At 37.2% G+C, this 27452-nt stretch overlaps 1 protein-coding gene across 1 annotated transcript in view; it reads right to left on the bottom strand.

Annotated features, from left to right (window-relative positions):
- The window catches only part of MIB1 (MIB E3 ubiquitin protein ligase 1), a 234167-nt gene that overhangs the window by 7162 nt on the left and 199553 nt on the right, over positions 1–27452 (bottom strand). Inside the window, exons 16-17 of the mRNA XM_007935594.2 lie at positions 9629–9810; positions 7147–7339 (exon numbers count right to left, since the gene is read on the bottom strand). Of these exons, the coding sequence (XP_007933785.1) occupies positions 7147–7339; positions 9629–9810 (375 nt within the window). The remainder of the gene's footprint in view (positions 1–7146; positions 7340–9628; positions 9811–27452) is intronic.

Here is a 27452-nt window from a genome sequence, read left to right on the forward strand (position 1 = left end):
GCCATCAGTGCTGGGGCCCTCTGATGGCCAATGATTGTGAGCATCTTTTCATGTATTAACTGACCCCCTGAATATCCTCCTTAGTGAAGTGTCTATTCATGTCTTCTGCCCGTTTTTAATTGGATTGTTAATTCCTTTGGTGTTGAAGTGTTGGAATTTTCCATCAATCTTAGAGATAAGTCTCTTGCCAGATATGTAATTATCAGCAAATATGAATTTGTTGCTGTCATTTCTGTCATGTGCTTTTTCATTGTGTCGATTTGTTTGTTCCATATAATTTTCTATGCAGAGCTTGTTTTGTTTGTGAATAATGTTATCACTTCCTTCATTGCCATTGTTTTAGTATTTGCTGAATATTTATGCTGGTCCTCTTTTTTATTTTGATGTGGAAGTTTATCATTTTTCTTTGAGATTACCCTGTGATTTACAGTTTTCTTCCCAAGTATAGAACAGTCCGTTCTATCTTGCAGTTGTCTTGATTTCCCTATCATCTACAAGTTTTTAATGACACAGATTTTTTTCCCTCTTTTTAGTTTGTAGTTGTCCTCATTTGTCAGTTGGTGTCTCTGGTTCCCTGTTTACAGTCTTGTAGGCTTATTTACTTTGGATACTTACATAGCTGGGTTGGTTTCTGAGTTATATCATCATGTGTGTTAATGGTCAGTTGTTGTCGGCTTTTGTTGCTGCTCTGTCCAAAAGGCTCCCTTTAGCGTCTCTTGTAAATTTGGTCTGGTTTTAACAAATTCCCTTAATTTCTGCTTATCTGGAAATGTCCTAATTTTACCATCATATTTGAGGGACAATTTTGCTGGGTACATAATTCTTCGGTGGAAATTTTTCTCTTTCGGTGTTTTTCTATATACCATACCACTGTCTTCTCGCCTGCATAGTTTCTGTTGAGAAATCCAAGCTTACTCTTATTGGTTGCCCCTTGTAGGTAACTTTTCGTTTCTCCTGTGCTGCTTTCAGGATTCTTCCTTTGTCTTTGGTTTTGGTGAGTTTGATGATATGCCTTGATGTTTTTCTTTTGGGGTCTATCCTGTTTGGGGTTCGTTGGACTTGCTAAATAAATATATTCTCATCTTTCATCATATCGGGGAAGTTCTCGAACCTCCAACAAATCTTGGACAATTTTCTCAGTAGTTTTGTTTTTCTCTTCCTGTTCTGAAATTCCAATGACACGCAAGTTATTCCTTTTGATGGTATCCCACATGAACCTTAGGCTTTCTTTATTTTGTTTTGATCTTTTTTTCTGATTGATCCCATTCCAAAGAAGTATTCAGGTTTTGTCTTCAATCTCATTAATTCTGTCTTCCATTGTATCAATTCTATTTCTTTGCCCTTTCAATGTGTTATCTATTTCTGACAATTTAGTATTAATCTTCTGCATTTCTATCTGTAGATTTTGAATCATTTCTAATTTTTCATTGATTTTGTCATTTTGTTCTTGTATTTTCTTCTAAAATTCTTCTAGGGTTTTTTCTGTGTTTTCCTCGGTCTGTCTCTCAATCCTTTGAAGATACCTAAAGATAATTCTTTTGAATTCCTTATCAGAGAGTTCCAATGCTGCGTCTTCCTCAGGGATGTGTTTTGGGTCTGTATCCTGTTCCCTTGTTTCTCCTACTATATCTTGCTTCTTTGTGTGGACTGTGATGCTCTGTTGTCTCCGAGGCATTGAGACGTTTTTGTGTTCATATTTAATTGGTGATTATATGTTGGAGTGACTTGCCCACAATTTTCCTTTTCTTTGTTTTGTTTGTATGTTATCTATACAAGCAGGGTACTGTGCTGTGCTCCTCTATTCACTAGTTGACAGCACTTACCCACTTACTACCCGTCTCCTTTCCTTTGTCAGCCTCTGCTATGTCCTTGCCGACCCTGGCAAACAGAGCCTGTTCTTAGGTCCCTAGAATCTGAGTGAGAATACTATCACTTTAAAATCCAAAATGGTTGCCCTCGTAAACATTCAAAATGGCTGTGCCCTCGGTCACTTTAAATATCCAAAATGGCCGCCACCTGTACAGATTCAAAATGGCTGCACCCTCGGTCACTTTAAATATGCAAATGGCCACCACCTGTGAACGTTCAAAATGGCTGCACCCTCGGTCATTTTAAATATCCAAAATGGCTGCTACGTGTAAACAAAATGGCTGTGCCCTCTAGAAAGTCCACAGTTCAGGTTGTCTCCTTCCTTGCTGTATCCCTTCCTAAACATAGGCCACCAGAGCCGTTGTCCCTGCAGCCCTTGATGACCGGGACTGATCTTTAGGTCAATTCTCAGGTCCCAACACCACTCGGAAATATTCAGGCTGTTGGTCTCATCAGAGTAGCTGACAGTCCGCAGCTCCAACCATCTCTGTACTCACTGTTTTCATTCAGGTTTTTCCACAAGTTGGTGCCTAATCCACTTCTGTATAGTTCCTTTCACAGCTCAAGGTTCCAGGATTATCTTCTGTATCTCTGTCAATTGGTTTTTATTTTCTTTGTGGAAGAGGGTCTGTGTCGCTTGCTTGCCTATTCCTCCATCTTACTGGAAGTCCTCTCACATTTTTTTAATATTTTGTTTTTGTTGTTGAGAATATACACAGCATAACATATCCCAAGTCAACATTTTCTACATGTGCAATTCAGCGACACTGATTACTTTCTTTGAAATGTACAACCATTCATCCCCTCCTTTTCCAAGTTGTTCCTCCATTATTAACATAAACTCACTGTTCTCTAAGTTTCTTATGTAATCTTCTGAGTTGCTGTTATCAATTTAATCTCATATACTTATTCACTAGCTGCCATCAAATCAATCCCGACTCATAGAGATCTCCATTGGGTTTCCAAGGCTGTAAATCTTTACAGAAGTAGACTGTCCCATTTTCCTTCCCCAGAGCAGCTGGTGGGTTTGAACCACTGACCTTCTGGTTAGCAGAAAGTCACTTCTCACTATGCTACCAGAGCTCCCATATAGATAGATAGATCTCAAAAGAGCATAATGCTCCAGGCAGATATTCTTTATTAGAGAAGTTAAACTACTGTTTTCAAGAAGATTTCAGGGGATATTTTTGGCTGAAAGTTTAAAGATTATCTCATAGCTGTAGTTTCAGGGGTTCATCTACCCTCCACAGCTACAGAAAGTCTGGACAATTTGAAATTCTGTTCTGCATTTTTCACCTTTTGATTACGATTCTTCGATAGAATCTTTAGGAGGAGCTCTGGTGGCATAGTGCCAAAGGCATTTGATTCCTAACCAGAAGGGTGACAGTTCAAACCCACCAGCCACTCCTCAAACAGAAGGTTGGGCAATCTACTTCCGCAGTGTTTCCACCTCAGAAACCCAAGGAGGGGTTGCTATGAGTCAGATCTGACTTGATGGCAGTGCTTTTTTTTTTTTTTTAATAGAATCTTTGATCAAAATGTTCCATAATGGTGGCCAGGCACCATACCAGCTCTTCTGGTATAATGACAAAGAAGTCAGTTGTTCATGGAGTCAATTAGCCACGCATCCCATTTCCTTCTCCTATTCCTGACTCTCTTTCTTCCTCTATTGGTCCAGGCAAAATAGAGACCAACTGTTCTACCTTGGATGGCTGCCTGCAAGCTTTTAAGACCTTAGGCTCTAAGCAATGAACTAAAAATAAAAAAAATAAAATAAAAAAAATTCACTGCTATCAAGTCAACTCTGACTCACAGCAACCCCCTTTGAGTTTCCAAGGTGGTAAATCTTTATTGAAGTAGATTGCCCCGTCTTCCTTCCACAGAGTGGTTGGTGGGTTTGAACCGCCAACTTTCTGGTTAGCAGTCAAAAACCTAAGGGCTCTTTAAGTAATGACCAAGGAGGTAGAATAAGGGTACTAAACACATTAGTAGGCCAATTAACAGGAACGATAGCATTTCTTTTTGCCAGTTTTACAAAAAGATGATAATAACTCAGGCATGCATCATGTAACGTCCGTTCTAGCAACATCTGATCATATATATGCTTCTGGTCCCATAAAGTGTTTTCTTTTTTTTTTATTATTCTCCCCTAATGGTTTTAAAGAAGCCAAACTCCAGCATGCATAAGCAGTGGGGCTCCAGGGTACATCAATCCCTAGTCCCTCTAGTGCCTCTTCCTTCCCCTTCTTCTGGCTTCATTCACCTGCCCAGTAGCCACGCAGCCTTTCATTTCTAGTACAGGGCAGTGCCTATTGTGTGTGACTCCTCTGCTACTGCCACAGGCACTGGTGATGCTGGCCAGGCCTGAGGTGCTCGCAGATTCCCGGATCCAGGTGATTAGGAAGTGGCTGCACCAACAGTGCAGCAGCATCCAGGGTGGCAGCCAGGGTCCCCCCTGCCAGCCATGCTCCTGGCACTCACACACCGAGTCCCCACAGCCACTTCTCCACAGCTTCCATGCACAACACACACACACCCTCCCCATGCCTGAGCATGTGCAAAGTCCCAATCTGGCTGCTGATGCCCCCACCTGGCCCAGCTGCACATCTCGCCAGGCTAGCCTTCTGTATCTAGTAAATGCAGCTCTTGGGCTTTGTCAGACATAGTCCTGTAAGGTTTTAATGTAATCAGCTTTATGGGGAAATAAGGATTATACAAGGACTGCCTGGATGTGATATGGTGTTCACACAACATCCAAACTACGTAACATCTTATTTCACAGAATGTATTGTGGATGTTAAGCAATACATACCTATAATTCATAAAAACTTTTATTTGTATTTTTAAAACTGTTAAAGAGACTAAGTTTATTTATTCTCCCACCCTTCATCTAACAGTTTTACAATTCATCTTCAATGAAGGCGTTCGTTATCCTTTAACCACTTGGGGTCACTATTTCATTATATTCAAAGGCTCTGCAATCAATCTTGCAAAATGTTTGGTGGGCTTGTCAGTTTTGATGGTTTTCTACAGGTTTGAAAATTTCATAATTTAAAAACCAATTGCAAGCTTGCTGATCCATAGAATCTATATTTAGAATGATCTAAAAAGGAATGGCAGCATATTCTTTCTACTCTACCCTCTGCCTAGTCAACCTTTAGACATCATCATTCTTAATTTTCTCTGTGCATCACAACTTAGTGAAAGAACAGTGGCTGTAAGAGGCCTATGCTCAATACTCATTTGTCAGTGTACTTCCTTGAGCTTCAGTTTCTCCAACTGTAACCACTAGAGTTGAACTAGATGACCAATAAAGCCTATTTCATATCTTAGACTCTGCTTTTGACACCCTGTTGCTCTGAACTCCTGCTCAATTTTTATCTCTCTTACAGCACATACAGTGTAGTTTTAAATCTAAGCCATAGTGGGCCAATATATTACAAGTTTTTAGCAGAAATTATCACATACATCTTTGTTTTGGTTACAAAAATAATGTTCAATAAAGGTTTATTGAAATAAGATTTAAGAATCTAACATAGTTTCAAGCACAACAGAAGAATACATAGACAAATCTGAAAACAAGAGAATGGTTTAAATTTTTGTTCTTTCAAATTTTTTCCCAGATTGTTACTTTGTAAGTAGGTACCTAAAACAAATTATAAGTACCAAGTAGAATGATTTACATTAATTTATTAAATAGGGTTAACACTGATACACATATAAATAGTGTAACAGCCCCAGCATACACCAAGTCTATTGGTTCATTCCCTACACCTTTATAAATAGATTAAGCAGCTACAGGCATATACTATTCCAATAACTTTTTAATCAAAACTAACTCCAATGTGTTTTTTCCTGTGCAAAAAATATTACCAAAGACACATTCGAGTCACAAAAACCACTTACTCTTAAGAAGGTTCTCTATGAAAATGTAAAAAGCACTGTCAGGAAAATGCTATTTAAAGGCACTGTCAATTAATTTATCATAAGAACTAATACTAGCTCCTTTCCAATTAATGAAGCTTAATGAACAGCCATGGGCCCTGGCACCACAGTAGTTAAGAGCTCAGTGACTAACTGAAAGGTCAGCAGTTTCAATCTACCACACCACCACACTAAGGGAGAAAGATACGGCAGTCTGCTTCCGTAAAGATTACAGCCTTGGAAACTCTATGGCAGCAGTTCTACTCTGTCCTATAAGGTCACTATGAGTCAGAATTGACTCAGTGGCAACAGGTTTAGATTGGTTTGGAATAAACATCTTAGGAAATGTCAAGAGAAAAAGAATGGTAAATAGTATAAACTTCATAAATGAAACCAAACAAAACCAACATATCTTTTGGATAAAGCTACTCATCTTAAGAGAAATAGTTTGTAGGAGACTTAAATCTCAACACACATGTACAAACAAGTAAGTAAAAAATCCAAAAGGAATGATTATTCCAGTAAACCAAAATGAGTAATTTGGTACAATTATAATAAAGCAGCATTGAATTACATGGGAAAAGAATACAACCAGAAACCCAGAGATGAATAATCCCTCTTAAAAAACAAAAAAAAAGTCAAATGAGATAAAAAGTTAAGAGTAGACACAGAATTTGGCCTCCTGAGGGATACAATAAAAAGGGTACGATACCATCTGTAAAGTTTTCTTGCCAAAAATGTTTTATCCTGACCCTAATTAAGCGTTTAGCTCTAACTTCCAGTTCACAAGAAACAGAAGTTAAAGAAATAAGTACAACACCTCCATGATGAAACAAACAAATCCAGAACGTGGGAGTTTATAAAAAGCATGAACTCATCTTTTCAAAAAGTCAATGTTACTAGATTCAAAGATAAATACAAATAAGATAAATACAAAAAGAAAAATAGTAACTGTAATATAAAAGGGATTAAATATATCTTTAGGTTATAGAAAAAATTACAAATTACTTTTATTTTTGATTACTCTAGTGTAGATATATAAAGGAAAGAAGGAAATTCATAAGGACTGAAAAATAATTTGATAGTAAGAACAGTACGTAGTTATATGCAGTACATATGCAATTATATGCAGGCAATAATGAATTCGACAGAACAAGTAAGAAAGACAAGTCTGCAAACAGGTCCTACATGTAGATATTCTGAATTGGTATCTTCATTAAAGGATAAATGGTAACTTCCTAAACTTAAATCATTCTTAGGGAGAAAAAAATTAAACAGGACCTAGCATCATATAATCTTATTTACCATTAATTACAGTCTCAAAAAACTTTTTAAAATGATGAAATATATTACCTTCGTCCTGGACTGAACTTGTTCTTTACAGATGAGACATTTTTTGACTCGTGGAGAACATAAAGAACAGGTAGCAATATGACCACATGGGCCAAAAAGAGTATCCCTCTTCATATCTGAGCACACCATACACTCTTCTAAGGTTTCAGAATCATTACTAATCATAGAAGGACTCCGAGAACCTACTTGACCACTAAAAAAACCACAAAATATTCAAGTGTATTAGGATATCTCTATTACAAAATTATTAAAGTGTTTTATGAAGCACATCTAGAGCATCACTAGTATACATAAAAGTCAATGTTATGAGATAAAAAAATAAAGCTTTAACATCTGTACTGAAATACCATATAGTATATATTTTCCATTTATCTATATATCTGCATCTTTACACACTTCTAGTACTATTCAAACTTCAATATGAACAAATTCTCACCAGATGGAAAAAAAAGTGAATCTTCTTCTAACTAAGAATTCAAAAACGCTAGGAAAAAATAATTTTATGGGAACATAATTTCACTCAAAATCTGTTGTATCTATACATAACCAGCAGAGGGAAGAATATGAATTAAAAAAAAAAATCCTAACTGAAGACACAATGAAGCATCATGAAAGTTCATAATAGGAGATTTTAGAAAATATGAGAGTTCAGTTGCTGTTCTGAAATTTCTTCAAGTGTTTCCTTAAGGAGAGTAAAATGATATTAAAGAAAGATAAAACATATCTATAGATACAAGATAGGAGCTCTGGTAGCATAGTGCTTAAGGCACTTGACTGCTAACCAGAAGGCTGGTGGTTCAAACCCACCAGCCACTCCTCGGAAGGAAGGTTGGGCAGTCTACTTCCATAGTGATACTGCCTTGGAAACCCAAGGAGGGGTCGCTATGAGTCGGGTCCGACTCAACGGCACTTAACAGAGATACAAGATACAGAAATACATCTATGGGACCAACTATAGGTACAGAAAGGGATACTGTATCTTGTTTCTTCCATAGTAGTCAGCAATTTATCAATATGTATAACACACAAAGCAGTTCCATCTTAGACTCCACTGTTACAAGTTTACTATATACTTAAATATATTAATTTAACCTATACCACAGCTCTATGCATGGATTCCAAAGAGATGTCATTTCATCACTTAACATAAATTTTAAGAAAGGAAAAAAAAACCCAGCACACAAGGGTAAAGGGACAGCTACTGAAATGTTCACTGACAAGAACCAGGTATAAAAGGTAGTAATAGCTGCACAGCAGTGTTTGGACAAAAAAGTAATGAGATTTACCTTTTTGTACAATATCTCACAGTAAGAAAATGAAAAATCTCATAAATAATCAAAATAACCGGTAAGTTTAATTTTCAGAAAAGAGGACAAGTGTGAAATGATCATCTTTAAAGAAAACTCCATCAGGAATTGGTTCATTCATTTGTTCAATGGTTCATTCCTTCACTGACTCAATAAATACTTAATGAGTATTTACTCAACTGTGCAGGGTGCTAGAATTACTCATTTCTGTGAGATACACTCTGTTGGTAAAAGTGTGAACTGCCTTATCTTAGGAAGATTCTATTAAAATTTTAAACACATACAATATTAAGCCCATAGCCATTGAGTTGATTCCAACTCCTAGCGACCCTAGAAGGAGCTTGGTGCCATAGTGCCTAAGGCATGTGACTGCTAACCAGAAGGTTGGGGTTCACAACCACCAGCCACTCTGCAGAAGGAAGACTGGGCAATCTACTTCTGTAAAGATTTACTGCCTTGGAAACCCAAAGAGGGTCGCTGTGAGTGAGAATCAACTCGGTGGCAGGGAGTGTGATTTTTTGGCAACTCTAGAGAACATAGGAGTCCCAAGGCTACAAATCTTCACAGAATCAGACTGTCTCATCCTTCTCTCATGGAGCAGCTGGTGAATTCAAATCACTGAACTTCTGGTTAACAGCAAAATGTTTAAACTACTGCACATCAGAGCTCCTTATATATAACATTAAACACAGCAATTTCACTAATAGGACTTTTTCTTATAAAGTTCTCTAACATAGGAGTGGGAGCTCTGGTAGTACAGTGCCTAAAGCACGTGACTGCTAACCAGAAGGCTGGAGATTCAAACCCGCCAGCCACTCCTTGGAAGACAGATTGGCCAATCTACTTCCATAGAGATTCCACCTCAGAAACCCAAGGAGGGGTCACTATGAATTAAACTGACTCGATGGCAGTGAGTTTAATTTTTTTTGGAACACAGGAGTAACAGATGATTAGACTAGGAAAGTTTCTTATGATTTACTATGTATACAACATTGTACTAAATAACACGGAGCTCACAAAGCTAAGCACAGGTGAATTTTAAGGAAGAAAAAAGGGTCAACACAGATAGAGGAAGAGCAATGAGGAGTACATTTTCAAGCAGTCAAGTCCTCCACTATGAAACCACATATTTTATCTATAGGATATTAAGTTTTATGACAATTTATAATACAAACCTGACTTTTTCTTTATGACATTTTGCCAGGGCTTTGCAGAGACTTGGATCAGGACAGAGGTCAAGCGGTGATTGACCCTTCTTATTTCGAATGCTAAGGTCAGCGCCATTGGCTGCCAAGAAACAGGCAATAGATGCTGCACTCTTCTTCTCTGCTCCCTGGGTACCAAGTCCCATTATTAACTGAAATAAAATGAACAGAGTCATAACTTTCTTTTGGGAATCTGCCATTAATTCTTACCATGCACACAAAAAATAACTTCCATTTTAAAATAAGAAAAATAAGGTACCAAGAAGTTAGAGACTTTATCTATAGTCATATAGTAAAAGGTTAATTTCAGACATCTTTATTTCAGAACCTTTTTAAGATTCTTCAAATTGATTCTAAATCCACATGGAAATATGAAGGACCTAAAAAACCAACTTTGATAAAGGAGAAGAAAGTTGGAGGACTTACACTAACTGATTTCAACACTTATTATAAAGCTAATCAAGTAATCAAGCCAATGGGATTAGAATCACATAGGAAAAAATATTTATTAATAGAAAAGAATGGAGAGTCCAGGAACCCACAGATATATAAGGTCAACTAATTTTTGATAAAGGTACACAGGCAATTTGGTGGCAAAGACAGTCTTTTCAACAAATGGAACAACTAAATATCTACAAGCATAAAAATGAACTATGATGCATTTCATGCTATATACAAAAGTTAGCTCAAAACGGATCACAGACCTAAATGAGACAGCTGAAACTTTGTAAGTTTCTAGTATAATACATAGGAAAGATTCTTAGTGACCTTGGGTTTGGCAAAGATTTCGTGAAAGGACACAAAAGGCATAAATGAGAAAAGAAAACACTGATAAATTAAACTTCAACCAAATTTAGAACTTCTGCTTTTCCAAAGACCTTGTTAAAAAAAATGAGAAGACAAGCTACAGACTGGGGAAAAAATATGTACATATCACATATCTGATAAAGACTTTATATCCATATTATAAATATAAAGAACTCTCAAAGCTCAGTAATAATATTTAAAAAACAAAAACAAAAAACAGCTCAACAAGATACTGTGGAAAGATTTGAAAATATATGTCATCCTACGAGACCAGAACTAGATGGTGCCCGGCTACCACTGTCATCCACGTGGAAAGGGGATCTATGTAGGAAATCCTTGATAGAGAGGGAGAACAATGTGGAACAAAACTCAGAATCATTTGGAGAAAAAAAAAGGGGGGAGGGACCAGGTTTCCTGGTCCAATAGAGCCTGGTAGAACCGCTGAGACTACGGCCCCCAGCTGCCCTTCAGGTCTGGAATTGAACCCACACCTGTGGTTTCCAGCCAAATAAAAGACAGGCATATGAGCTGAGCATTTACCTCAGGTAGGTAACACTCCTTGGAGAGAACAATCATGGGAGAAAGAAGGGCTGCTTATGCACAGGGAGACAGCTCAGGGGGCAAGGGTGCATGGAGGATGGACACAGGGAAGAAGTGACTCTCGGGAGGAAGTGGGAGGGGAGCTGTTGCATTGTGGTGGATTATGGTCAATGTCATGAGGCAAAGTGTATGTGAACTGCTGTATGGAAAGTGAATTTGCTCTGTAAATTTTCACCCAAATCACAATTTAAAAAATAAATAAAATAAAAAAGAAATTATATGTCATCAAAAAATATATGTGGGAGGCAAACAAATGAAAAGATGTTCACTATCATTTGTCATTAGGAAAATGCAAATTAAAACCACAAGATACCACTACATACTCATCTGAATGGTGCAATAAATTGAACTGTGTCCCCCCCTAAAAAAATAAGTTTAAGTTCTAACCACCAGACAATACCTGTGAAAATTACCTTGTTTGGAAATGTTATCCTTGAATATATTATCAGTTAACATAAGGTCATAATAGAGTAAGGTAGGTCTTAATCCAATATGAGTGTTACCCTTATAAAAGAGGAGAAGAGAAACAAAGACAGCAAAGAAAGCTATGCCACTGCAGCTGCAAGTTAAGGAATGTTAGGACCTACTAGAAACTGGAAGAAATAAGAAAAAAGATCTTCCTCTAGATTATGGCCCTGCCAATACCCTGATTTCAGATCCACAGCATCCAGAAGAATGATGAAACAATAAATTTCTGTCCTTACAAGATTTGTTATTGCAGCCCCTAGCTAAACAAATGGCTAAAGTTAAAAAGATGAACAAAACAACTGCTGGCAAGGACGGGGAGCAACCAGAACTCTTGCACACCACTTATAGGAATATAAAATGGTACAACCACTTTTACTGTTTGAGAAATTTTTTTTTAAAGTTAAAAATACAACTACTAAACATCAGCAAAAATGGCAGAATAAGGACCTCCAAATATCTGCAACTTCATAAAAGCAATGAGAACACTGGCAAAAATAGTCAAAATCAATTTTTTTAAAAACTCTGGCAATTAATCAAAGGCTTGCAACAATCCAAGCAGCAGATATTAAAGTAAAGTAGCTAAATCTCAGTAAGCAGCAAACTTTCTGCCATTTTAACTTGCCTTATTCCCATTCTCCTTTCCCCAGCTCTGCATCAGGCTTGAAAACCAATATCCTCATAATCACAGTGAAAACCAGCAGTCTAGCAGCCACTGATATAGCTGAGAAGCCCTATTTCCCCAAAATTGCCATTATTTGATCTATCTGGCAGTTCACTCATTGGAAACCCCACTTACTTGTCCATCTGACCTGACTTAGAGCTCTCTCAGTACCAAAAGCCCTTTCGCCAGGGCCTATGTTGAAAAAAATCAATCACAATTGTTCAACATTGAAGCTAATGGAGGAGGAGGTAAGAGCTGGGGTAAACAGAAGCTGACCAAAAAACTTAAAAGGAAAAGCTGAAGAATGAGATGTCCATGGACAAGAGGCTTTGAAAAGCTCTGACATATTCCTAGGATTTCAGAAGGCTACATACATACCCCAAACCAAATTCAAGCCCACTGCTGCCAAGTCAATTTTAACTCTCAGTTAACCTTACTTAGGACAGGGTAGAATTGCCCCATAGAGTTTCCAAGGCTGTAAAGCTTTTATGGAAGCAGACTGACACATCTTTCTGCTGCAGATTGGCTGAAAGGTTTGAACTGCCAACCTCTTGTGTAGTACTCAAGTACTTAACCACTGTATGACCAGGGATCCTTTTGTGCATGCCCAGAGCTGTACAAATGCCCAGGAAAGACCTGAAAAAGCCACACCCTCACAGCTGTGACTAAGCAGGAAGTGAAGGCTAAGGCAGAGTCCTGTCTGAATGTTGAAGGTATACCTTAACACTCAAACAGAGCTCCTCAGCAAATGCTGGAAAATTTAATGTAACAAGGCATTTTAGGAAATCTTTGTCCAATCATTCCAAAACCAAACTCAATGCTGTCAAGTCAATTTGACTCATAGCAAACCTTCCTTGGGTTAATGCCCAATCATTAGCTGACCATTAAGTTAACCATGTCAAATTCAATGGCCACACGACAATGAATTCAGACTTTAAAAAATTGGTTCAGAAAACCAGTAAACAAATGAAAAGCAGCAGCAATAATAATAAACAGCAAAAACAATAAACCCTGGAAGTGGGATTGTCTGATTTCTGGAGTTGTTAAACTACATAAAATGTCTGCTTTCTTAATAAAAACTTTATGAGATATGCAAAGAAACAAGAAAGTATGGTTCATCTATAGGAAATAAGAAGTCAATAAAAACTGTCCTTGAGGAAGCCTGGATGATGAATTTATTAGACAAAGGCTTTTATCAGTTGTTTTAAATATGTTTAAAAACCTAAAGAAAACCATATTTAAAGAACTAAAGCAAAGCAGGAGACTCTCTCACCAAATAGAGAGTATCAGTAAAAAGAAAGTTTAAAGAAGAGCCAACTGGAAATCTTGGAATTAAAAAGTACATTAACACAAATAAATATTTTACTTGAGGGCACAAAAGCAGCTTGAGCGACAAAACGGTGACCCTCCTTGGATTTCCAAGGCGTTATCTCTATAAAAGTAGATTGCCCAATCCTCCTTCTGAGGAGTGGCTGGTGGTTTTGAACTGCCAGCCTTCTGGTTAGCAGTCAAATGCCTTAGGCACTATGCCACCAAGGCTCCTCCTAAAAAGTATAATAACACAAATAAATATTTTACCGGAGGCCACAACATTAGATTGAGCAGACAAAAGAAAGAAATCAGTGGACTTGAACATAGGTCAACTGGGATTATCTAGTATGAGGTACAAAAGATGAAAGAATGAAGAAAACGAAACAAAGCCTCTGAGTCCTGTGGAACACAACCAACCATATCAACATATTAATGGGAATCACAGGAGAGGGGGAAGGGGCAGAAAAATATTTGATAAACTAAAAGTCAAAAATCTCCCAAAACTACTGAGAACTAAAAAGGAGAAACAATTCAAATGTTTATCAGCTGATGAACAGATAAACAAAATGGAGAATAGCCATATAACAGAATAGTATTCAGTCATAAAAAGAAATGGAGTACTGATACATGCCATTCCATGGATCAATGCTGAAAACAGTCAGACACAAAAGTCTACATATTATGTGATTCCATTTATGAAATGTCCATTCCATTATGAAATGTCCATTCCATTATGAAATGTCCATTCCATTATGAAATGTCCAGAATAGGCAAATGTACAGAGACAGAAAGCAGATTTGTGGCTGGCAAGGGCTGGAAAAAGAGAATAAGGAATGAATTCTACCAGATATGGCTTTCTCTTTGGGGTAATAGAAATGTTCTGGAATTACAGTGGTAAGAATTCACAGTTTTCTGAATATACTAAAAAAACCAATGGATTTTACACTTTAAAAGGGTAAATGTATATGACATGTGAATTGCATTTCAGTTAAAAAGAAAATTACACCTACCAAACACTCTAGCCATTCTACTCCTAAGTATTTACCCAAGAAAAATGAAGATATATGCCTATACAAAAAACTGTATAAAAATTAATGTTCATAGAACATTAATTTGTAACAACCAAAAACTAGAATCAACCCAAAAATGTATCAACAAGAAAATGTATTAACAGATTAAATTGTGGTATATCCAAACAATGCAATAGGTTGAGCCAATATTCACAATACTTGGCAATAAAAAAAATGATGAACTATTTTATATACAACACAGATGAATCTCAAAATAATATAAATTCAAGAAGTTAAAAAAAAAAACCCTACATACTGTATTATTCTATTCATACAGAATTCTAAAAAAGGTAAAACTATATGGACAGCAAACAGACAAGTAGATGCTTAGGGCTGGGGATCAGGAGAAAGAATAAGGTACAAAATGTCATGAGGAAACTTTACAGGGGGAACAAACTATTCTGTATCTTAATTGTGGTAGTGGGTACATGATTGTATAGAATTTCTCCCTATCACTCAAAATTGATAATTATATTTTATGTAAATAATACATTAGTAAATTAGAGGGACAAAGGATATTAATATTCAATATCTGATAAATCAGTAATTTTTACTGCTTTTCAAGGGCCTTAAGTAAAGCAGGCTTTTTTGTTTTCCTTTTTTACTGTGAGTACATGACAGTGAAGAATACAAGGACTACTAACTAGTACAGTGTGATGCCACTGCCTTATTTGTGGTAAAGCAATGGCAATTTTACCCACCATTACTCTCCACTATGAGTATAAATGCCAACACAATGATAAAAACATCTTGATAATGACAGGAAAACAGATTTGACCCCATAGACCTCTTGCATATTGGTAACCCCTGGAGGTCACAGACCATAGCTGAGAATCAGTGAAGTACAAAATCACAACATATACAGGTGAAGTGATAACAAAACTAACTTCAACTGATTACAGTAAAGCAGGATGTAAGCCTTGATCAAATCTGACCAATGATACTGGGGAAGTGTGATAATCAGAAAAATATTTCCACAAATGGCTTTTGACCCAGATTTTGAAGAAAGTGATAATGACAATGTCAGAAAAATAAAGTTTTGATACTTTGGAAGCAAGAATTGAGCATATTCTAAACTACAAAGCTTGGTAAAGCAATAAATCATTATGGGCTAAAATAAGAAGTACATAGTTTTGTACCTTTTTTATATAGATTCCCCATAGATTTTATAAAGTTAGTACCCTGAACTTTTAAGTATAAATAAAGTTATAAAATAGTTTACATCTTTCATGGATTAATAATATTATTTCTATAATTTTCTATGCAATATGTTAATTTTATCTTTTGGTTATTTTAACAAATTAATTTTTATTCAGTCACTACTCAAGTGGTATAATTTAGGACAAAAATAAAAACAAGCAGTGACTAGCGGATTTTGGATTTGCTGATGGTCTCAGGAAATCTTGACAGACTTCCAGATAAACTGTGTATATTTATGTCCTGAAATTTAATAGTTTCAAATTGGCTTTTTATTTTAATAACACAAGATTAAAAATTTCATCATTTGAGGAAAAGGAACACTCCTCCCACCTTTATGAGACTTAGATGATAAAACAAAATACCACTAATAATGTTTACAGAATTAGCACCTCTAACCCATTGCAGTGTAGTAAATTACTTAGTGTGGCTTTTCTACCCCTAAGTCTTTGTAAACTCCGAGGCAGAACTGCCATGAGCAACTGAGGAGCTCCTGATTGCTAAATTTGTCCATCTGGGGTGTTTCTGTTGGGAGTGGCACTAAACATTGTTCTGGGAGGTTCCTGCTCTCTCAGGTGTTTAGAATTCTGGTGTTATGATTGGCTAGTTTGGCCACTCTGCTGGGCTCAAAAGGAGCCCTCCTAAAGGCAGAACTCTATCTCTGCTGGCTGAGGAAGGACGCACCCCTGAGAGACATGCACTGCTGGGAAAGTGATGTGACACACATGCATTATTGAGAGAGACACTGAGGGACACGCACTGCTGGGAGAGAGACTGTGAGAGGTGGTGGGCTGGGAAAGAGACTGTTTTTCCTGAACTTGAATTGTAGCCTGGTGCTTCCCTAATAAACCCCATAATCTGCGAGTTCTGTGTGGCCACTGCAGTGAATTATCGAACCCAGGAGAGAGATGGTAAGTGCTTTGGGAGGAACAGTTGGTGAAAGGGCGGGAGGGAGGCAATATATCTGACATTGCAGGAATAGGCCTTGGGTTACTGATAGTGATTCTGTATTCTTCTTGTGGGGCTAGAGGAGGTCAGAAGATGTGTGGCCTCCTTGCCCTTTTAGCACCCATTTAAGATTCTTCAAAACACTTACGGTTGTAACTGTTGGTCTGTGGTCTATGTAAACTGAAGTAGCTTTAGATATTATATGGGCTTTCTTGTAACATTTCACTTGAATGAAAAACTGAGCAGCTTAAAAAAAAAAAAGCTCAAATGAAACTATTTGAAAAGACTAATCAAAATACTATAAAATATCATAAAAAAAAAAAAAAAAAAAAACCAAAAATAAAAAAAAAAAAAAAAAAACAATTCAGACTGGTTGTTGTTGTTGTTGTTGTTATGTGCCACTGAATCAGACCTGACTCATAGCGACCCCTCCTTGGGTTTCCGAGGCAGTATCACTACGGAAGTAGATTGTCCCTTCTTCCTTCCAAGGAGTGGCTGGTGGGTTTGAACCGCCAGCCTTCTGGTTAGCAGTCAAGTGCCTTAGGCGCTACGCTACCAGAGCTCCTATTCAGACTGAAGGGAACATAAAACGGGGCAGTCATTATGGAAATTCCTCAAAAGAGTAAACAGAATTATCATATAACTCTCACTGTCATCAAGTCAATTCTGACCCAAAAGGAGCCCCCCTTTTTGGGTTTCTGAGGCTATAAATCTTTACGGAAGTAGACTGCTCCATCTTCCTTCTGTGGAGCAGCTGGAGGGATTGAACCACCAATCTTCTGGTTAGCAGTCAAAATACCTCAGGCACATGCCAACAGAGTTCATTTCATGTAACTCTACTCCTAGGTATATTTATTCCCAAAAGACTTGAAATCAGGGACTCAGATATGTGAATATCAATGTTCGTTGCAGCATTATTCATAATGGTCAAAAGGTAAACACAATGGATAAACAAAATGTGGCATATACATACAATGAAATATTCCTCAGCCATAAAGAGAAATGGAATTCTAATTCATGCTACAAATATGTATGAATCTTAATATATAAGCATTGTGCTGAGTGAAGTAAGTCAAACACAAAGGACAAAAATTGTATGATTCCATTTATAGAAAATATCTAAAACAGGCAACTGTATAGAGATAAAATTTATTAGTGGGTACCAGAGACTGGGAGGAAGAGAAAATGGGAGTTATTGCTGAAAGGTCATGGAGTTTCTGTTAGGGGTGATGTAAAACTTTTGGAAATGGGTAACAGTGGTAGTAGCAAAATATGATGAAAGTAATTAATGTCACTAAACTGTACACTTAAAAAATGTTAAAATGGTAAACATTTTGTTTTCTGTATTTTCCCTACAATAAAATTTTAAACTTATTTTTTGAAGAAGAATCGGAAGACACCATTTTAAAGAAGTACATGCTCTTGTTTAATGGTACATGGGCATAATGAGCTGAGGTAAAGATGAAGATGCATATAAATATGTCCAGTACATATCTGGAGATATGGTTCAGATCTCAAGAGTCCAAAGCTGAACATGTAAATTTAGGGAGCTCATTTCAGACAAAGAAGGACATTACAGAATGGAAATTATAATTCAGGGAGAAACAGTAAAATGGAAAGAGAAGACAACTATAGTAGAGCTTGGAGAATGCCTACAATTAATGGATAGGAGAGGAAAAAGGTATGATGCTTAAACAGCCAAAGGTGTCATATATATTTTTACAACAGAGGCAAGATATTATAGGCTCAAAAACCAGGAAAAGACCTAACAGTGTGTTCCATAAAGACCTGGAGTTCAAAAAGGCCCATGTGTACCAGAATTTAATTGTAATACACTCTGTCTCACCTCAAAATTGTGGTTTAACTCAGCACACAGTTCAAGGGTATATATAGATAGAAGCCCTCCTGAAAATCATTACTACTGTGGACTTTTCCTGGTTAAAACCAACACTGAAGAATCAGAATACTACATCCTTTAGGATGTCATCAGTGTGATGACAAGGAATTAAGCAAGCTTTAAATCAAAATGTAGTGCTTTTAGCAACGATTACATCTAACCTTAACTTGCTAAAGATTCAAACTGACCTACCACTTCTGTCATGGACATTCATTTCCACAACAAATTTCATCATGTGACTCCTAAGTATTAGTGAACACTACAGAGCAAAACAGGATCACAATAAGGTCTTGGAACAAAAATAAGTCTATTGTAACAGCTGTATATGACAGCTGTACCTCTATAGAGAACAGATATAAGAGCAAGAAAATTCCAAGCAGATTCAGGATATTATGCTGAAAAGCAAAAGGGAGAACAAGGAGAAATGGTTCACTGGCAGAGTATTACTTTAAACAATGTGGCATAATTGCCGGCTCTTGAGAAATGACAAAAATTGGTAATAGAGATGAGCATCAAATTACAAGCAGAAGAACTTTGAGCAAGTTTAAGAAGCCAAATCTCTGATAGGATCTCAACTATTAGTTGAAACCACATATCAAAGAAAAAGTTCTAAATATTCTACAAAGCTAAAGACCTGCTGATTTTGCTTTTCCCCAAGTGAGAGATAAATTGCAATCAAGTAAGTACTTCAAAACTTCCAGCAGAGTTCCAGTAAGATGGTGGAATAGGCAGAGAAACTACAAAGACCTGCTTCAATGAAGAAAAGAGGAACCAGTTAACACCGATACAGAAGATAATCCTGAAGTCGTAAGCCTTGAAAGGAAGGATACAGAAGTGGCCTGGACTCCAACAAGTAGAAGAACCTGCATGAAAAGTATCGAGAAAGGAGACATATAGAACTGCAGGTTGTCAGTGATTCTGACAACACAGACAGCTTGGAGACTGCCAAGTGTTGTTAGCACCAAGAATTAACCTCAAAATGGGCCCTGCTAGCCAGGGGCTGCATGGAGGATTGCACTGGTGGCTGGTGAATAAAAGGGGAAGCAGCCAAGCGGGAGACAGGCTGAGCTGTGGACTTTTGGCTGTGCAGAGGTCAGACATTTTGAATGTTTATAAGCAGTTTGACAATTTTAGATACTTAAAGTGACAGCATTCTCTCAGATTCCAGGGATCTAAGAATAGGTGCCACTTGCTAAGGACTGCAAGGACATTCCGAACACCAATGACTGGAAAGGTGCAATATTACCCTTGTTATTCTGATACCCCACACCCTCTTGCTCAACGGAGGTGTGGCCACTCCTCATTCCCATCTACCTTCTGAGATGGCAAGAATTCCAACCCAGTCTCTGTGCACTGACGGAGTATGGGTGCCCTACCTCACCCTACCCAGCTCTTTTGTTTTTTTAAGTTTATTTTTGTCTGTTTCAAAATTATTATTATTATTTTCACCCTTTTCGTTATTATTCTTTATCCTTCCCTTCCCAGGTTCTAATTTTCAGCTTTTTCTTTCTTCCCTGTTCCTGGGTCCCATTTATTTCTTTCTCATAGTTCTCCCCATTCCTTGTGCTTTCTTTTTGCACTTTTCACATTTTTTTTCTTCATTATTCTCCTACTATACCTCTTGTCTCTTATTGCCCCCTCTCTAGATATTGTGGGGTTTTTTTTTTTTTTTTTTTTGGTGATTGTTCCCGTGTGTTTATGCAGTGTGTTTTCTGTCCGCTTCCTTTTACTTTTCTGATGGTTTTTCAATCGGTGTTTTTATCTAACTGAATGGAAGACAGCAACTGTGCCCACACGATGCAACCACACCCACACCTCCTGCAGCACCACTTACTGAGGCCACCACTTCCTTCTCCACCACCTGGCCAACGATAAACAACCACCAAGAAGAGCCCAAATCACCCTTAGCTGCTCTTCACAAACAGTTAACAGAGATCTAAATACAACAATGTCACACAGACAAAAGACCATCACAGTCCACATGAAAAAGCAAGATAAAATGGTAGAAGCAAGGGAGTAGGATACAGACCCAGAACACATCCCTGAGAAAGAAGCAGCACTGGAACTCTCCGACAAGGAATTCAGAAGAATTATATTTAGGTATCTTTGAAGGATTGAGAGGCAGATCAAGGAAAACACTGACAAAAATAAGGAAAATACAGACAAAACCCTAGAATAATTTTGGAATACAAGAACAAAATAACAAAATAAATGAAAAATTAGAAGTGATACAAAATCCACAGATAGAAGTACAGAAGATTAATACCAAATTTTCAGAAATAGGTAACACAGTGAAAGGGCAAAGGAGTAGAACTGAATCAGTGGAAGACAGAATTAATGGGATTGAAGATAAATACTTCAATATTTCTTTGGAAAAGAAAAAAATCAGTCAGAAAAAAGATCAAAGCAAAATGAAGAAAGCCTAAGGCTCATGTGGGATACCATCAAAAGGAATAACCTACGTGTAATCAGAATTCCAGAACAGGAAGAAAAAAAGAAAACCACTGAGAAAATTATCCAAGATTTGTTGGGAGACAACGTCCCTGATATGATGAAAGATGAGACTAGATCCACTCAGGAAGTCGAATGAACCCTAAACAGATAGACAGCAAAAGAAAATCAACAAGGCATATCATCATCAAACTCATCAAACTCAAAGACAAAGAAAGAATCCTGAAAGCAGCATGGGAAAAATGAAAAGTTACCCACAAAGGACAACCAATAAGCATAAGCTCTGATTTCTCAGCAGAAACCAGGCAAATGAGAAGACAATGGGATGGTATATATAAAACCCTGAAAGAGAAAAATTCCCAACTAAGAATTATAAACCCAGCAAAAGTGTCCCTCAGATATGATGGTGAAATTATGAGATTTCCAGGTAAGTACCAATTAAGGCAATTTGATAAAAACCAGACCAACCTTATATAAGATACTAAAGGAGTCCTTTGAACAGAGAACCAATAATAGCAAACAACAACTGAGCATTAATACACAAGATGACATAATCCAGAAACCAACACAGCTATGGAAGTATCCAAAGTAAAATAAGCGTACAGGGAACCAGAGACATCAATTGACAAATGAGGACAACTACAAAAAAAAAGAGGGAAAAAATAGTGTAGTTACAAAACTTCTAAAATTATATGCAACAAAGAAACCAGGAACACAACGAAAAAACACATAACAAAATGATAGCAACCAATTCATGCTTGTTGATAATTACACTGAATGCTAATAGACTAAAAGTAGCACTCAAGAGACAAATAGTTGCACATTAGATAAGAAAACATAACCCATTAATATGCTGTCTACAAGAGACACACCTTAGAGACAAAGACAAAAATAGACTAAAAATCAAAGATTGGAAAAAGATGTATCAAGCAAATGGCGATCAAAAAAGAGCAGGAGTGGCAATATTAATTTCGGACAAAACTGACTTTAAGACAAAACCCACCATAAGAGATAAGGAAGAATATTATACAATGATTCAGGGGATCAACTAAACAAGATATAACTATAATAAATATCTGTGGACACAATGAAAGAGACTCAAATACATAAATCACACTTTAACAGAATTGAAAAGGAAAAAAGGTAACTCCACAGTCATAGTAGGAGACTTTAATACATCACACCTTCAATGAAAGACAGAACAACTGGAAAGAAACAACAAAGACACAGAACAGCTCAACAATATGATCCACCAACCTGACCTTATAGACATCTACAGAGCACTTCAACCTCCAACAGAACAATATACATTCTTTTCCAGTGCACATGGAACATTCTCCAGGAGAGACCATGTTAGGCCACAAAGCAAGGCTTAATAAATTGAAAAACACTGAAGTACTGCAATGCATCTTCTCAGATCACAATGTTATCAAATTAGAAAGCAACAATAGGAAGATCAACAGAAAAAGAGCAAACTCATGGAAACTGAACAATACCCTCCTTAAGAACGACTGGGTAACAGAAGAAATACAAAATGAACTTCATAAATTCCTTGAATCAAACGAGAATGAAAACACAACATACCAAAATCTTTGAGACACAGCAACAGCAATGACCAGACGCCAATTTACAGCAATAACTGCACACGTCAAAAAAGAAGAAAGAGCCAATATTACAGCAATAAATGCACACATTAAAACAGAAGAAAGAGCCAAAATCAGCACTTTAAACCAACATCTCCAACAATCAGAAAAAGAGCAGTCAAAAAAGTCTACAGTCACCAGAAGAAAGGAAACAACAAAGATTCAAGCAGAAATCAATGAAACAGTAAATAGACAACAGAAAAAAATTAACAAGACTAGAAGCTGGTTTTTTGAAAACATAAATAAAACTGACAAACCGTTGGCAAATTTAGCAAAGGAAAAGAGGGAGAGAACACAAATAACATGAATAAGAAACAAAATGGGCGACATCACAACAGAACCAACTGAAATGAAAAGGATAGTTTCAGGATACTATGAAGAACAATGTAATCCAACAAATTTGAAAATCTGGAAGAAATAGACAGATTTCTAGAAACACACTACTTACCTAACTAATTCATTTTATGAAGCAAGCATAACCTTCATACCAAGCCAGCCAAAGACATCACTAAAAAGGAAAACTACAGACCAATATCCCTCATGAATACAAATGCAAAAATCTTCAACAAAATCCTAGCCAACAGACTCCAACAACATACCAAAAAAAAAATTCATTATGACCAACTCAGATTCATATCAGGTATGAAAGGACAGTTCAACATTAGAAAAACAATCAATGTCATCTACTATATACTTAAAACAAAGGAAAAGAACCACATGATCATATCAATTGATGCAAAAGAGGCATTTGATAAAAATCCAACACTCATTCCTGATCAAAACTCTCAGCAAAATAGAAATAGAAGGGACATTAATAAAGGACATATATGCAAAACCAACAGCCAACGTTATTCTCAATGGAGAGAGACTGAAACCATTCTCCGTGTGTACAGGAACCACACAAAGATGCCCTCTATCACAACTTCCATTCAACATTGTATCGGAAAACCTAGCCAGGGCAATAAGGCAAGAAAGAGAAATCAAAAGCATCCAAATTGGTAAGGAAGAAATAAAACTATTCTTATTTGTTGACTATATGATCCTATACCTAGAAAACCCAAAGACTCAGTAAAAAATCTACTGGAATGACTTGAGAGATTTTGGATAGTAGCAGGACACAAGATCAACATATAAAAAATCAGTTGGATTCCTCTACACCAACAAAGAGATTGGCGAAAAGGAAATTAATATCATTTACAATAATAATAATAATAAAAAAACTCACTACCATTGAATAGATCCAACTCATAGTGACCCCTCCTTGGGTTTCTGAGGCGGTATCACTACAGAAGTAGATTGCCCAAACTTCCTTCCAATGAGTGGCTGGTGGGTTTGAACCACCAGCCTTCTGGTTAGCAATCAAGTGCTTTAGGCACTATGCTACCAGAATAGCTACCAAAAAAAACACAAATACTTGGGAATAAATCTTACCAGGGACACAAAAGACCTCTAAAAAGAAAACTACAAAAGACTACTTCAAGAAACCGTAAGAGATCTACATAAATGAAAAAACATACAATGATCGTGGATAGGAAGACTGAACACTGTGAAAATGTCAATTCTACTCAAAGCAATCTATACATTCAGTGCAATCCCAATCCAGATACCATCAACTTTCTTTCAGGATATAGAAAAACCAATCACTAACTTTATATGGAAAGAAAAGAGACCTCGGATACAGACATGCAAATCAAAACAACGAGATAAACCATCTTGCCCCAACACTAGTAGCAAAGTTCAACAAGATAGAAAATAACAAGTGCCGGTGAGGATGTGGAGAGATTGGGACTCTCATACACTGCTGATGGGACTGTAAAATGATACAACCACAGTGAAAAGCAGTATGGCGATTCCTTAAAAAGTTGAATCGATATCATTTGACCCAGCCATTCCATTACTAGCTATATATCCTAAAGAAGTGAGAGCCAGGACAAAAACAGATATATGCACACCCAAGTTCAGCACAGCACTATTTACAATAGCAAAAAAATGGAAACAACTGAGGTGCCCATCCACAGAAAAAGGGATAACCAAACTATGGTACATACACACAATGGAATACTATGCAACCCTAAAGAGTAACATAGAATCTGCAAAACACCGCATAACATGGATGAACTCGAGGACATTATGATGAGTGAAATAAGTCAATCACAGAGAGACAAATATTGTATTAGTCTGTTATCGTCAAAAGTCAAGGAGGTTTATATATGGAAGGAAATTTTGTTGGTTACCGGGGGCGGGAGGGGAGGGGAGGGAACACTGCTAGATAGGTAGAGACAAGTACTGATTTACGTGAAGAGAAGGGCAATGTACCAAATGTAAGTGATCAACACGGTGGCAATGAGGAAGAGGGAGAGAGAGAGGTACATGGGAGGTACAGACAACAAAGATGAACCCTTTTGCACATACAGTACTGCATTGTCAGTGAAGGCAAGCATGGCTATATGGGTGGACAGATGGGTAGGCAGGCTGAACGATTAGGTATGCCTATGCAAGGGGGAGTGTGCCAATGACCATGTACAGGGATGACAGACAATGTTTCTACAAGTGTATCTGTATGCTCTGTAAGAATTCCTAGGTATACAATAGAGCAGACAAGGGACAAGGTTGCAGTCACTTCTTGGCCACAGCCAGGTACCCAACAGGAGCAAATAGTTGGACCTGTGGGCTCGGGACCACAGTCACAGGGGACATCAAGCTCAACTGGCATAACATACTACACAAAAACATTGTTCCACATCCTACTTTGGTGAGTAGCAACGAGAATCTTAAAAGCTTGCAAGAGGCCATCTAGATGCAACAATGGGTCTCTCCTTGTCCAGAGCAAAGAAGAATAAAGAAAACCAAAGATGCATGGAAACAATTAGTCCAAGCGACTGGTATACCATGAGATCCTCAGTCTATATGACTATGAGACCAGAAGAACTAATGGTGCCCAGCTACCATTGTCAACCACTTGAAGAGGGATCTATGTAAGAGATCCTGGATAGAGTGGGAGAACAATGTGGAACAAAACTCAAAATCATTAGGAACAACAACAACAACAAAAGGACTAGGTTTGCTGGTCTGAAAGAGCCTGATGGAACTACAAAGACTATGGCCCCTAGCTGCCCTTCAGGTCTGGAACTGAACCCACTCCTGTGGCTTTCAGCCAAACAAAAGACAAGCATATGAGCTGAACATTTACATTAGGTAGATACAGTCCCTGGAGAGATCAATCATGGGAGAACAGACGGGGAGACAGCTCAAAGGACAAGAGTGCATGGGAGGGAAGGAGACAGGGAAGAGGTAACTAGGGGGAGGAATTGAGAGGGGAGCTGTTGCACTGTGGGAAATTGCAGTCAATGTCATGAGACAAAGTATATATGAGCTGCTGCATGGAAAGTGAATTTGCTCTCTAAATTTTCACCCAAATCACAATACAAATTAAAAAAAAAAAAAAAAATCCAGCAATCAGCCTTCAAAATAAGAATAAAAATTTGAATATTTAATAAAAACAACCCCTTAAGAGAATGTTGTTAAAACTAAAAAGTATTACATGTAACCTCAAATAGGTATTCAAATAAATCTCAAAAGTGGCAATTCTCTTTAACCCACTTGGTCATGGTGTATGACTCTTTCAATATGCTGTTATATTGTATTTGCTAGTATTTTGCTGAGGATTTCTGCATGTATATTCATGAGAGATATTCATTTTCTGTCTTTTTTTTTAATGGGATCATTGTCTGGTTTGGGTATCAGGGTTATATACGCTTCATAGAAAGAATTAGGGAGTATTCCTTCCTTCCCTATCTTTTGGAAGAGTTTAAACTGTGTTGATGTCAATTCTCATCTAAACGTTTCACAGAATTCCCCAGTGAAGCCATCTAGTCCAGGCTTTTCTATTTGTAGAGAGGGTTTTGATCACTGATTTGATCTCTTCACTTGTTACGAGTCTATTGAGACTTTCTATTTCCTCTTGAGTCAGTCTGGATAGGGTTTGTGCTTCTAAGAATTTGTCCATTTCATCTAGGTTATACAGATTGTTGTTATATGGCTGTTCATAATATTTCATCATAATTCTCTTTATTCCTATCTGGTCAGTTACAATGTCACCTCTTTCGTTTTTATTTTGGTTATTTGCATCATTTGTCAGTTTAGCTAAAGGTTTATCCATTATCTTTTCAAAGATCATTCCTGGATAGAGTGGGAGAACAATGTAGAACAAAACTCAAAATCATTAGGCACAACAACCAAAAAAAGGACTAGGTTTGCTGGTCTGATAGAGCCTGATGGAACCACTGAGACTTTGGCACCTAGCTGCCCTTCAGGTCTGGAATTGAACCCACTCCTGTGGCTTCTAGCCAAAAAAAAGAGAGGCATATGAGCTGAACATTTACATTAGTAGATACCAAAAGATGAACTTTTGGTTTTATTGATTCTCTCTACTGTTTTTGATTTTATTTATTTATGTTCTGACCTTTGTTATTTCCTTTTATCTGGTAGGTTTTTAGGCTTACTTTGCTCTTCTCTTTCTAGTTCCTGGAATTGTTAAGTCAGGCTGTTAATTTGAGATCTTTCTTCTTTTTTTACGTAGGCATTAATGCTTTAAGTTTCCCTCTGAATACTGCCTTTACTGTATCCTGTAAGTCTTGGTATGGTATACTTTCATTCTCATTTGCTTCTAAGAATCTTGTTAGTTTTTCCTTGTCCCTTTGGTAGTTTAATAGTGTGTTGTTTAACTTCCATAGATTTGTGT

The sequence above is a fragment of the Orycteropus afer genome, unplaced genomic scaffold, assembly GCF_000298275.1.
Source record: "Orycteropus afer afer isolate SDZICR_OR568_19922 unplaced genomic scaffold, OryAfe1.0 scaffold00030, whole genome shotgun sequence".
Classification (NCBI taxonomy): domain Eukaryota; kingdom Metazoa; phylum Chordata; class Mammalia; order Tubulidentata; family Orycteropodidae; genus Orycteropus; species Orycteropus afer.